This window comes from Myodes glareolus, chromosome 20 (assembly GCF_982192425.1).
Source record: "Myodes glareolus chromosome 20, mMyoGla1.1, whole genome shotgun sequence".
Taxonomy (NCBI): domain Eukaryota; kingdom Metazoa; phylum Chordata; class Mammalia; order Rodentia; family Cricetidae; genus Myodes; species Myodes glareolus.
This window is the reverse complement of record NC_142045.1, coordinates 7,779,177-7,792,683: the sequence shown is the minus strand read 5'-3', so window position 1 is coordinate 7,792,683 and position 13,507 is coordinate 7,779,177. Positions and strand designations below refer to the sequence as shown.

At 44.7% G+C, this 13,507-nt stretch overlaps 2 protein-coding genes and 1 long non-coding RNA gene across 3 annotated transcripts in view; 2 read left to right on the top strand and 1 right to left on the bottom strand.

Annotated features, from left to right (window-relative positions):
* The first annotated feature begins 4,704 nt into the window (after positions 1–4,704).
* On the top strand, positions 4,705–10,949 carry LOC125394074 (fibrinogen alpha chain). Its single transcript, XM_048424774.3, has 5 exons — positions 4,705–4,864; positions 7,306–7,428; positions 7,857–8,040; positions 8,980–9,125; positions 9,558–10,949. The coding sequence occupies exons 1-5, from the start codon at positions 4,811–4,813 to the stop codon at positions 10,698–10,700; spliced, it is 1,650 nt and encodes a 549-aa protein (XP_048280731.2). The 5' UTR covers positions 4,705–4,810; the 3' UTR covers positions 10,701–10,949.
* A 140-nt stretch (positions 10,950–11,089) lies between these two features.
* Positions 11,090–12,171, top strand: LOC146890106 (fibrinogen alpha chain-like). Its single transcript, XM_085682523.2, has one exon. The coding sequence runs from the start codon at positions 11,577–11,579 to the stop codon at positions 12,153–12,155; it is 579 nt and encodes a 192-aa protein (XP_085538649.1). The 5' UTR covers positions 11,090–11,576; the 3' UTR covers positions 12,156–12,171.
* Positions 12,172–12,220: 49 nt separating this feature from the next.
* The window catches only part of LOC125394076 (uncharacterized), a 3,278-nt gene continuing 1,991 nt past the window's right edge, over positions 12,221–13,507 (bottom strand). Inside the window, exons 2-3 of the long non-coding RNA XR_007230079.3 lie at positions 13,450–13,507; positions 12,221–12,477 (exon numbers count right to left, since the gene is read on the bottom strand). The exon at positions 13,450–13,507 is cut by the window's right edge and continues 51 nt beyond it. This is a non-coding gene — a long non-coding RNA (uncharacterized LOC125394076). The remainder of the gene's footprint in view (positions 12,478–13,449) is intronic.

The following is a 13,507-nucleotide window of genomic DNA, read 5'->3' as shown; positions in this document are numbered from 1 at the left end:
ATGTGCTCAACTATGTTCATAGCAGCATTGCTTGTCATAGCCAGAACCTGGAAACAACCTAAATGCCCCTTGACCAAAGAATGGATAAGGAAATTGTGGTACATTTACACAATGGAGTACTACATAGCAGAAAAAAATGACATTCTTAAAATTTGCAGGCAAATGGATAGAGCTAGAAAACATCATTGTGAGTGAGGTAACCCAGACCCAGAAAGACAATTATCATATGTACTTACACATAAGTGGTTTTTAAACAGAAAACTAGCCTACAAATCACAATCTCAGAGAACTTAGGCAAAAATGAGGACCCTAAGAGAGACACATGTAGATCTAAGCTACATGGGAAGTAGAAAAAGACAAGATCTCCTGAGTAAATTGGGAGCATGGGGACCTTGGGAAAGGGTTGAAGGGGAGGGGAGCAGAGAAATATGTGGAGCTCAATAAAAATCAAAAAAAAAGAGGGCATCAGATCCTATGGGATTACAAACTCTTGTGAACCACCATGTGGGTGCTGGGAATCAAGCCCAGGTCCTCTGGAAGAGCAACCAGTGAGTGCTCTTAGTCTCTGGGCCATCTCTCCAGCTCCATGGCTGCAATTTTCACAAATAATATTTATGCTTCGATAGATATCAAATGTTTTAAAAGTAGTAAATCTTAAGAACGTACATTGCAGGTAAAATATTCCATTAATAATGCAGCTAAAAGAAGCAGGAAAACTCAAGGGCTGCAATCTTGCAGTTGTCCCTCCCCCTCCCCCGCACACTCATAACTACCCAGTGGGAACTTTACTGAGAGAGTTTATTTAAGAGGCCACTGACATTAGCCTGAGTGGAGAGAGAGGGAATGAGAATGACCATTAGCCAGATGCAGTGAGGCAAGTCTGTCGTCCCATTGTTCCTCATTTAGGAAGGTAGAGAAGGAGGGTTCTGAATTCAAGGAAACCTGTATCTGGGCTATGTAGTAAGACCCTGCCTCAAACTACTGAGGCACCATCAACCAGGGGTGGGGGTAGACACCTTTGATCCCATCTTTCAGGAGGCAGAGTATATCCTCTATATATCTCTCTAAGTCAAATCCAGCCTGACCTGCTTAGTAAAATCCAGGACAGCTAAGGCTGCATGGACACTGTCTCAAAAAAGCAAACCAAACAATCAAAAATAAAGGCCCAGATTCAATCCACAGCAACTTCCTCCCCAAAGAATGATTGATTACCATATCACTAACCTCTAAAATTGTTAAATATTATTCACACACATGCCCATTAATCTGGAGAGAGTTCCATCTTAAGAACTAGGGTAGATTTATTTCCTAATTAAGAATATTAAAAAGAAATGTAGGGTGAGAGAATCAAGCATGATTCATCAGTCAAACAAAAATTACCCATTGGGTCTCCTTTTCACTTTCCTATGTGTGGTCGTAATCATTTCTGTGCGTTTATGGAAATTCCCACTTTCTTACTAGAAATGACCACCTGGAGCCCAAGCAGTGACAGGTTTTCAAACGAATGCTGCTTGGGTCCCTCCTACGTGGATCGGCGTAGCCTCGTTGGCCTTTCTCAGTGATACCAAGGCAAAAACCAAACTTTTGCAATAGCTGAGAAATACAGGGAACTGCAGGTCAAACAAAGGCTAAGCCCTGCTGACAGCGTCTACTGACTAAATCCCTGCTAGAACCTGACCACTATTGTACAACCCAGACAAAGGTCCTGCAAACTTAGGACCAAAAGCCAAAAGCTCCTGCTTATGGTCAGTCCAAAACTAGGACGTGTTTTATACTTTCCTGTTGTGTGTTTAAGTATTGTTTTACCCAAGTCTCTCTTGGTGACGTGCCAACACTTCTTGCTATTAGGAAAAAGTAAATGTACATGTTCACATAGATTTTTATAGTGTGTGATATGAATGCCCGTCAAAGTTGTGAATTCTTGTTCCTGATTATTTATAACTGGTAGAATGAGACTATCTGAAAAAGCAATCTAAATCAAATATCCCCACAGGGCTAAGAAAAGCAGTGTGACTTTCTAGGGGGTAAAGCCGTCAGAATTATGCCACAGAAAATTTCTTATGATTAATTTTTTTGTGGTTAGAAAAGTACCCTTCTTGCCATTTGCTCTTTGAAAGTGAAGACTATTGTCTTAGCTGTACCTTGTGAGCCTGCATGATTGTCACGGCACAGAGAGTGCCACAGGGCGGAACACTACACACACACACACACACACACACACACCGGAAAATAAAGAACCAGGTCAAGGCTATTCCCCTGAGTGCCTATTTGAGGAATCCTAGCACTAGAGAGAAAATGCAGAGCTTTTGGTTACAGGCTCTTGGACCTTCTAGAACAACAGTAGGTGCCATTTCTCAGGTGACATTACATCCTGCTGTAATTGCCCAGGATCACTCTGCACCCTCTGCTGCTGCTCTATTGTCTAATATGATAAAGTGCCACAGGGAAAAGCAATACAGAGGTGTGGGAAACCACTTCCGGGTGGCTGCTCTCCGGGTGAAGTGGTCAGAGAAGAAAGAGGGAAAGGAGGTAGGGGAAGAGGAGGAGAGAAGAAGAGAGGAGGAAGGACCTTTTGAACAGATGCTGGGATGCAGTCAGGAAGTGACTCCAAGGGACCATGAAACAGCAAGGGCACCGTCCTTGGAAATGCTTCCACATTTCCACAGTGGTGTCTTCCAATAAGATTGTCTCTGTTAGTTTGCTTTCAGGAAGATTATGATCTGTCCATTTACCTGAAAGGAATCTTCTGTAGACCTAGGAAAAAAAGAAAAAAAAAACTTTTGACGGGGTTTCCCGTCCAGGCCATTTTGTTCACATTGATGATACAGTGTGTGGGGGGAAATATTCCCAGCATCCTCAGGAACTGTTGTCTGGAATCTCAATGGGCTCCAGGGCTTCCTCTGAGCTCTGAAGCCAACTTTAAAAAGCTGGGGAAGTTTCCTCAGTGTAGACTGACGTTGCCTTGCTAGCTTGCTAGCTGGATGAGAGCTTTGATCTGTCTGCAGCAAACGTGGTATGTCTGAGCTGCTCTGTTTGGAGCAGAGGAATGCATTCATGCTTGCTTGCTCGACGAGGGTCTGCACCTCTTCGGTAGACTGCAAAAACAAGCAAAATAGCTCAATTTTTCAGTTCTGTTCTAGTGGAAGAGTCAGACAATACCCTACAATGACCAAGGCCACTAGAGATAACCGAGCTAAGAAAAGAGGAACGAGGAACGACCCTTGAGGATTAGTAGAATGTCCAGCAAGCATTTGGGTGCTCAGTAAGCACTCAGTAAATGCTCATGGCTGCTGTGGCCAGGAGTGGCTTCATGGAGGACCAGGACCAGACAAAGGAGGACCGATTGCAGCTAACAGAATACCCTGTTAGGTTTGAATTTCACATGCACGACAACAACATTCTAGTATAAGTATCTCCCAAATATTGCAGAAGACATGCATGCACTAAGACATACTGTTTGTCGGAGTTCATATTTAACTAGTCACTCTCAGATTTTATTACTAAATAAAACAAACTTAAGTCAAAGGCTTCTTCTCACGTTGTTGAATTTTGTTGAATCATGACTGATTATGTATATGCTTGATGTAAAATAGCCCCCGTTTGGCTAATGAGCATCTGGAGCTCTGCATTTAACTATCTTTTTCTTTTCTTCCTTTCCGATTTCCCTCATTTTTCGTCTCCTAGCTACCGACACTGTGTTCCCATCTCTGAGTTCCACGTTTTAGGATTCACATTGATGTGAAATCATGTCTTCCTGTTTAGTTTATTTCACTCAGTGTGGTGTCCTCTAGGCTCATGCATAGCTCCCCAGAGGCAGGATTTTCTTCTCTTCCCTGGCTGAGCAATAATCTCTTGGAGTCACCCGCTGAGGGGTAGTGGGCCGCTTCCCTGGTGGGGAGTTGTGAATGAATGATGCAGGAAGAGTCAGGTCCAGATCCAGCTATTGCTTTGCAGGGGAGAAACAGAAGCGGGTCAGTGGGTCACACAGAGTTCCACTGAGCCCAGAAGAACCAGATGTGGAGATGGAGAATCAGTGAAGAGAGCCCATGTCCAGAGGCACAGTGAGGGAGGAAAGGGCACTTTCCAGAACATTTCTGTTCTCCACTAACGGCTACCACTTTCTGCCAGGCAGCGGTGGCCAACACTACTCTGAAAACCTTGAAATAATCCACCCATTTGTTCACTAACATATGTAGTAGGTTGTCATTGCCTTCATTCTTTAATGGAGGACACCGATTTCCAAGGATGACAAGTAAACTTCATACGAGCACAGCGCCAGGGACCTGGAGTTGGGAGTGTGGAGGTAGGTGGTTGGCACCAGTGACTGCTATTTTGACACATGAGCGGAAGAAAACCGTATGTTTAAAATAAGCTTAATACAAGCCATTTTGAAACTCCGATGAACTCTGAATCCTACACACAGTCAGATGTCACTGGTTATATCTCTAGTTCACAGAAGTGATAGCGAGAATGTCCTAACTCCCCGCACCCTCCTGCCGGTGTGAAAATGGTCCCCTACTTCCTGGAATGTGGAATTCTCCCCCCAGCTTCTGGCTGCACAACCAAGTGCTCCCATTTGCAACAACTTATCAGAAGCAAACAAGCTACAGAGAATTGAGCAAGAATTTCTGGGATGCCAGCGTTATGGTCAGAGCAGAGGACTCGGTGTGAGCTTTGGCTCTTTGAGCAGGACAAAGGTGATGATTAACTCAGCCTCCTGCAGACTTAAGTAGGCCAGGAGCTGAGAGTAGTCAGTTCTCCTGTCTTTGGCTGCAGTGACCCTCATGAGCCATCCTTAGACACAGGAAAGATGCTCTCCCTGAAGGTTGCCTGCCTCGTCCTGAGTGTGGCCAGCACAGTCTGGGTACGTCCTCCTGATCTCTCATGCTCAGTATTTCTCCTGCAAGGTGCTTTGAGTTTGGAGTCTACCAGGTCTAATATAGCAGGCAGATGGACTATTATACCAGGTCTAATATAGCAGGTAGATGGACTATTATACCAGGTCTAATATAGCAGACAGACTATTACACCAGGTCTATTATAGCAGGCAGACTATTGTACCAGGTCTATTATAGCAGACAGACTATTATACCAGGTCTAATATAGCAGGCAGATGGACTATTATATCAGGTCTAATATAGCAGGCAGATGGACTATTATACCAGGTCTAATATAGCAGACAGACTATTACACCAGGTCTAATATAGCAGACAGACTATTACACCAGGTCTAATATAGCAGGCAGACTATTACACCAGGTCTATTATAGCAGACAGACTATTACACCAGGTCTATTATAGCAGGCAAACTATTGTACCAGGTCTAATATAGCAGACAGACTATTACACCAGGTCTTCGTTCTAGTATCTGTTTGGTTTTATAATTGCCAGGCCATGGAGGCAAATTCCTAGAAGGGCTCCACAAGTCCACGGGGTAGTGTGATGTCAAGGGGAAGGCCATGGAGGGGGCTGAGGGACAACATTCTCGAGGGGTCCTGACATCAGTCATACAGGGTGATTTGTCCGTCAGAGTCAGCCTTCCAACAGGGCCCTTTTGTCTGTTATAGACTTTCATGGTGTTGGGGATTGATCTAGCATCTGAGTGGGCCACGACAGCTTTCTACAGCGGAGTTACACCGCCAGATTGTCAGCCTGATGGATCTCCCCCGACCTCTGCCCTTCTAAAGTCTGGAGACATCCCACTAGCAGAACAAAACGTTTGAGAATTAGTCTCTCACTTGCACTCTCTGGCTGTTTGTCTGCAACGAGCAGAACGTTGTAGGTTTGGTGCTGCTGGTCTCTAGCTTTCTGCTTTGTTTGCTGTGGTTTGTTTGTAACGTTGAGGACTGAACCCAGAACTTTCTAGATGCTAACAAGAATTCTCCTACTGCCCTACATCCCCAGCTCTAAAAGACAGTTTTTCTATCTCTTTGAAGACCTAAAGGAAAAAAAAGCAAATTTATTACCTTTGAAAACATACGGCATATTCAGAAGGAATCAGTTATGAGGCATTGTATTCTTTGGATTTGTCCACCTTTTTTCAGATAACGTGTAAAAAAATACTGAAATAATTTCCAAGATTAAGCTCCAAAAACATACAAAAGAAAGAAACCTAGATCTGTGGGGCTTCTGAAGCATTCTAATTTACCAAACATGTCAACTATGCCCAAGGAGCTCAGTGACATCCTGATTAGTGACCCAGGCAGCATACTATTTCAGTTGCCTTCTTGGCTCGCCAGTTCATAAATCTTGATATCAGAGAGTGAAGAATAAAACTTTTTTTTATTCTTTTATTTAGCTAAAATCACCAGCTAAGTCCATATTTCTGGGTAATTCATAGTTGTTATTTTCCTAATCTCTTATTATTGTATTCAATTTCTGTCTGCTTTAGTGTTGGATTATTTTATTCTGAAATGCAATTGAATTTACCATTATATTTCTTATACAAAAGGATTCTGCTTGTTCTTTTAAATGAATTGTTCTTCGTTCCTTTAATTATGATAATTAGGGTTATTTGAATCCTCACAAGTGAGACTGAGTCTGTGTTGACTAATTATCAGGATGAACTACCCCAAACAAAAGCAGTGACATTGAAAGGCTTGTCAGTTGGCCGTACAGAGAGAAAACAATGGACCCTAAATGCCATCTTCAGCCATTAAACTATAAAGTCTGATCAGACAAAGCGTTTAATAGTGCATTTGGTTTATAGCTGAGAATTTTTAACTCTGCGTTTCTAATTATAAGGTGTTGAAAAATTGCTGGCTGCTGAGTACTGCTTTAACTGTTTATTGTTTTCATTTTGAATGAAAATCTATAGTTGCATGATTGTAGGACAAAAACACTGCCAACTTTTAACTCCCTACGTTTCTGTCCTTGATCAGTGCTTGCCTGAATCATGGACCCTCTCCAAAGGTTACCATAGAAACCTGAAGGAGCCAGGGAGAGCAAGCGCAAGAGGGCGCGGGTCTTTGCATACAGAAGGACTTACAGGAGAAAGAACTAGACTTTTTCAGCTATTTTTTCATCTGTGGTCATGAAAGGAAAGAAAAAGTTGAAATTTAACTAACTCTGCCAATCCAGATCATTTTTTGCTTAAAAAACAACTCATGCCCTTTATCTCTTTTGCTTCTCATAATGACCTTCATAAAATAAGTAGAATTTTCATTTGACTGTAAGAAACTGGCCTTTTCCTTCTGCCTTCTCTTTCTTGGAGCTGGTGAACATCATAATGTCTCCACCATGAGCATCATAATGACTAACATTGTTGCCTCTGCTCCCTTCCCTATGTCTGAACGAACCCTTGAAGACCTCAGACACCGGAGGTGAATTCTTGGCGGAAGGAGGTGGCGTGCGTGGCCCAAGAGTCGTGGAGAGACAGCAGAGCCACTGCAAAGAGACAGACTGGCCCTTCTGCTCTGATGAAGACTGGGTAAGCAGAGGAGGGGTGAGCACAGAGAGCTGCAGGCTCACCCAGTGGGTCCTGGAAACCTTTCCCCGTCGGAGATAATCTAGCAGGAACCTAGCTCCTTACATGCCAAATTAGAGAAAGAAAATGGGGTGAACACTTGTCCTAAGGCTTTGTGTAGTTATCTCGAGTCTCTGGTGGGAGGGGGATAAAGGAATGGGGCGCCTGAGCAGTAGGACTTCAGAATTCCCAGAGCTTCATGCAAGACTAAGTGGTCCTTCACTCTGGAGTTTCTCCGTGGCCTCTTAACTAGTCCTCGGAGCTATCCTCGGTGGATAATTGGAAGAGCTGGGGAGGGGAAGCTGCAGGAACTGTTTGAACAACACTTACAAAACTTACTAGGAGATAGACCTTTCATATAATCCTCCCCCCTCCCCTTGCTTCGTTTTCAGAACCACAAATGCCCTTCTGGCTGCAGGATGAAAGGGCTGATTGATGAAGTCAATCAAGATTTTACCAACAGAATAAACAAGCTCAAAAACTCACTATTTGATTTTCAAAAGAACAACAAGGATTCTAATACGCTGACCAGGAATATCATGGAGTATTTGAGAGGGGACTTCACTAATGCCAACAGTGAGTAGAACATTTTTAGTGCTCAGACTTTCTAGCGAAGACAACAACAACAAAAAAACCAATTATAATGTTTCCTTGCAGCTCCCATGATCCTATTCCAAAGCTCTCAGTGCGGAAGCCACTCAAATTTAAGGAGATGTATGTCATTTACAGAAAGTTAGAGAAGTCAGCTTAGATTTTTAACATCCTGTATATTGAAAATCAGGAGAGGCAGACCGTCAAAGCAGCTATTCTGCTTGTGGCCCATAGACAAGGAGTATCAGAGGTCAAGGGACTTCTCAAAGACACACATTAGAGGTCATCCCCAGATTCTGCTGAGTCAATTACATATTTTTTTAAAAAAATTTGAGATATAGGACCATGCTCAGTGTTCCCCGTAGGACTCACCAGTGCTAGGAAGCTGAGGTCCCTCTGGACATAGATAAAGACTCCGTGGAAGTCCCTGGTCTTGCGCACTGAACAATTTAATGTCAGTGGTGCAGCCATAGCTGGCAGGTGACTGACCCTGGTAATGCCCAAAATGCTTAGAAATGATTTCAAAGTTCCAGGTAGAAAAAAAAAAAAAACCTCCTCAACATAAATATATAATAATAGATTCAAGTCTCTTGAGTGAAGTTACGATAAAATAGTTGGATGGGATCCAACTCACTATTTACCAAACCTCTGTTTTAAACTCCAAAGTTATTTCCTTCTGGATTTATTTGGATTTCTAGCCATAACTAATACACATGGCTTTTATGTGGGATAATCTAGTTAAGCCTGAAGCTTGCAGAATACACACCCGGAGAACAGGCTGCAAAGGGATACAGTGTGAAAATGTTCATAAGCAATTTCCGTTTTATTGTTTGTTTGGGTGTTTGGGGTTTTTGTTGTTGTTGTTTTGCTTTAATAAGCAGATCAGTCTGCAGCCACCTGAACACCTTGCATTTTCTGTTTCAGACTTTGATAACACGTATGGCCAAGTATCCGAAGAGCTGAGACGCAGAATTGAGATCCTGAAGCGCAAGGTCGTAGAGAAAGCACAGCAGATTCAAGTTCTGCAGAACAATGTCAGGGCTCAGCTGATCGACATGAAGCGCCTGGAGGTAGGTGTGCCGCTCAGGTCCCAGCTGCCTTGGGTTTGACTAAGGAGGAAAAGCTGGTCTTCCCAGAGGTGGGAAGGAAATTCTTGAAGGGTAAGCACAGCGTATTTCAAAAGAACACACTCTGCCCTGTCTGTCCATCACATGCTTTGAATCCTTGGCTCCAGCATCACAGAGGCTCTTTAGTGAGGGCTTCCATTCACAGGGATTAGTAACTTTCTCTTTCCCCATTCAAATTCTAAAATGGATCCAAATAGTTCCCACTGCCCAGCCTCCTTCCCCTGCAGGGCTTCCAGTGATGATGCCTTGGGAAATGAGAAAACTGTTTTTTCCGGTAGTCCAAAAAAGTGAAACCCATTTCCAAAATGTAGACCAATTACCAGGAACCAAGTTTGTCACTAGACATAATTCGTTTCTCTGTCTTCCTCTCTTTAGGTGGACATTGATATCAAGATCCGCTCTTGCAAAGGGTCCTGCAGCCGGGGCGTGGTCCATCAGATGGATCTAAGGGACTATGAGGAGCAGCAAAAGCAGCTGGAACAGGTCATCGCCAAAGACCTGCTTCCCGCGAAAGACAGGCAGCACTTGCCAACATTAAAAATGTCTCCCCTTCCCGACTTGATTCCCGGAACTTACAAGAGCCAGCTGCAGGAGGCCCCTCCAGAGTGGAAGGCTTTAACAGAAATGCGGCAGATGCGAATGGAGCTGGAGGGACTCGGGAAGGGTGGGAATTCACGCAGGGATTCTCGAGGAGACTCTCCAACACATGGGGCAGAGGCAGAAAAACCCTTGAAACCGACACCTGGTGTATCTGAGCAATGGCGTCCCGCAAGCTCCCAGCCTGGAAGTGATGGAAGTTGGAACTTTGGGGCTACGGGGTCTGATGGACGCGGGGGTCCAGGAAGCTCTAGACCTGGAGGTTATAGGCCAAATAGCTCAGGCTCTGGGAACCCCGTGCCTAGCAACCAGGACTGGGGGGAATTTTCAGAGTCCACAGGAAGTAGCAGCTCAGCAATAAAGAAAGAGTACCACACTGGTAAACTGACCACCTCTAAAGGAGATAGAGAGCTCCTGATCGGAAACGAGAAAGCCACCTCCTCTGGTACAAGCACCACACGTCGCTCATGCTCTAAAACCATTACCAAGACTGTTACGGGTTCTGATGGCCGCAGAGAAGTGGTCAAGGAAGTGGTCACCTCGGATAATCCCTCTGATTGTGGTGATGCCATTGACTTAAACGTGAACCATAATTTTGGTGGCAGGTTTGACTCGTTTGCCCAAACGTTCCCCGAGCACGCTGATTTTTTTGACAGTCATTTCGATTCACTCTCCTCTAACTTCAAAGAATTTGGCAGTAAGACCGAGGCTGTAGGCTCTGACATTGGCCTAGAAGACCCAGGCTCCCATGTTCCTAGTTATCCTTCCAGTAGTAAAACCTCCTCTGTCAGAAAGCAGCAGATCACCAAGACCTACAAAATGGCAGATGAGGCAGGAAGTGAAGCTCACGATGCTGAAGAAGCTCGGACCACCAAGAGGGGCCGTGCCAAATCGCGGGCATCGAGAGGTATCCACACTTAACTTTCGGGAAGTTCCCCTGACCCCCTAGATTAAATTAACCCTTTTTTGCACCGTTTCCTAACCTTCTAGAGTGCCTTGTTGAAATCGCACTTTTCCTTTTTCGGTCAGTTTTTCGTGCTAGACTGTACGTTCCGTGGGGGCAGGGACTTTGCCGCATGTCTATCTCTGTAATTCCCAAATGTCTTAACAGTGCATTCGTTTCTCAATAAATATATTTCAAATAAATGAACAAATTCTTCTGAAACTCAATTCTGAGTCTGTTTAACCGAATCCGCGCACAATGTGTGCCATTGTGACATCCAACTCACTAACCTTAAATTTGGTGTTAAGTCTCAGTTGACATTTAGATTGGGTTAAAAATTTGTTCTCTTACTATATTGATTGATGGATGCTTAGCCGCCTCTGATGACCATCTGCTATTAGTATGTGCAAATAAGATTTCAAATCCATTTGAAGAAAGTTTGCACTTTGAAGACATAAGTATTCTTTACCTATTTAAAATTACATCTCAATGTAGGTGCTTTTTTTTTCCATGGGAGAAGGGAAGGAAGGAGGGAGGGAAGGAAGGAAGGAAGGAAGGAAGAAAGAAAGAAAGAAAGAAAGAAAGAAAGAAAGAAAGAAAGAAAGACAAACAGACAGGCAAGCAGTATCTATCTTCTTTAATCTGGGCGATGTTTTCTTTGTAAACTTAAATGAGAGCAACTCCTTCCAACCAGCTTGATTTTTCTTTTAGACTGTGATGATGCCCTCCAATCACATCCTTCAGGTGCCCAGAGTGGCATTTTCAGTATCAAGCTCCCTGGATCCAGTAAGATTTTTTCTGTTTATTGCGATCAAGAGACCAGTTTGGGAGGATGGCTTTTGATCCAGCAGAGAATGGATGGATCACTGAATTTTAACCGGACCTGGCAAGACTACAAGACAGGTTTCGGCAGCCTGAATGACAAGGGGGAAGGGGAATTCTGGCTAGGCAATGACTACCTCCACTTCCTCACTCTGAGGGCCTCTGTCCTCAGGGTTGAATTAGAGGACTGGGCTGGAAAACAGGCTTATGCCGAGTACCACTTCCGGGTAGGCTCTGAGGCCGAGGGCTATGCCCTGCAGGTCTCCTCCTACCGGGGCACCGCGGGAGATGCTCTGATAGAAGGCTCTGTGGAGGAGGGGCCCGAATACACCTCACACAGCAGCATGCGATTCAGTACCTTTGACAGGGACGCGGATCAGTGGGAAGAGAACTGTGCGGAGGTCTATGGGGGAGGCTGGTGGTACAACAGCTGCCAGGCTGCCAATCTCAACGGCATTTACTACCACGGGGGCACCTATGACCCCAGGAACAACAGCCCCTATGAGATAGAGAACGGGGTCGTCTGGGTCCCCTTCAGAGGGGCAGATTATTCCCTCAAGGCTGTTCGCATGAAAATCAGGCCGCTGGTGGAGCAGAAGCTGAAGAAGTAGGGAGCGGGGGGGGGGGGGGGGGGGGGCTAAATAAGAAAGATGGAGTCAAGAATCTTGTCAGAGTCTTACAAGTTCCCAGGTGCTATTTTATTGTTCTTTGTACTGTAGCTAACTGTAACAGAGATATATTCCTCCTTCGAAAAATAAAGTTATCCTTTTTTTTAACCTTTAAATACTTCTGTGAGTTTCAAAGCTTTTGCAAGGGGATGCCAAGGAATATTCATTCCGTCAGGAAGAGGGAGTCAAACCTGAGCTCTTCTTGGCCTCCGTGAAGGGTGCTGATTTAAACAAGTCTCTTCTCAGACCGCCAGTCACAGGCCCCCTGGGAGGACACAAGTTAGTTCACACATTCGATTTCCTGGGTTTTAAGCTGACCTTTGGCTCAGACTAAATAGCCTCTGGTGCTTTCCTGTCAGCGGCTCTCCTCGGGCTCTCCTCATTGCGCTTTGAGACAGGGTCTCTCACGGAACCTGGAGTCTGCCAGTTTTTCTAGACTGACTGGTCTGTGAGCCCCACAGATCCAACTGATGGGGTTACCAGGGTGTGTCGCTGCTCCTGGCTTATTGTGTGGTTGTTGGGGAGTTGACAGATTCTTCTGTTTGCACACGGCCGGATCTTTACTGACTGAGCCAAGGCCCAGGCACAGAAGGTTTTGTTGTTTGTTTGTTTGTTGTTTGTTTGTTTTTCCCCACTGTAGTTATCAGTGATGCAGGCAGAGAAAGCACCTAAGTTGCCGCCCCCTCCTCTCCACAATAATCCACACCAACAGGGCTGCCTGGCCCTTCCCCAAGCCTGTCTGGTTGCTCTTTGTACTAAGTGCCACTCTTGCTTTCCCAGCACTCTCCTGGTTTCTAAACTGGAGTTTGTTGGAAGAAACTCACCAGCCCTTCCCCAGCCACACCATAAAACCCACTGCCTAGTGACATGCTTCTGGATTTATAAAAGAACCATTTTTAAGAATCAGTTCACTTCAGTTTGTTATATTCACAGCTATCAATATTTTTTTTCTGATAAGGTGATAACTCCAAATTCCAACTCTAGGTTTGTTCACTGTAAGAAAAGGACATTTCTAAGCTTTACCAAGAATAGGTGTTGGATTGGAGGATTGTACTGGGTGGGGGAGGGGGCGGAACCACTGTTGAGTTCCTGCGGAAAACTCAGGTGCTCTGCTTTAGACCTCAAGAATTGCAGCTGTTCACTTCTCGAGGCGGGGAGCCGGCAGTTGTCTCCCCTGAGGACGGATGGGAACAGACGCTTGAAAGCACAGTGTTCGAGGACACAGGGTCTCACTTACCAGAGGTTAGAGGTCATCTTCTGGGCTCCTTGCCTGATTCCAGTCTGAGTACAAAGGG

Bases quoted from the DNA above. Each gene is read 5' to 3' on its own strand.
- LOC125394074 (XM_048424774.3), top strand. From the start codon at position 4,811: ATGCTCTCCCTGAAGGTTGCCTGCCTCGTCCTGAGTGTGGCCAGCACA. The intron at 4,865-7,305 runs GTACGTCCTCCT...GAACCCTTGAAG, and splicing joins GTGTGGCCAGCACAGTCTGG to ACCTCAGACACCGGAGGTGA. The intron at 7,429-7,856 runs GTAAGCAGAGGA...CTTCGTTTTCAG, and splicing joins TCTGCTCTGATGAAGACTGG to AACCACAAATGCCCTTCTGG.
- LOC146890106 (XM_085682523.2), top strand. From the start codon at position 11,577: ATGGATGGATCACTGAATTTTAACCGGACCTGGCAAGACTACAAGACA.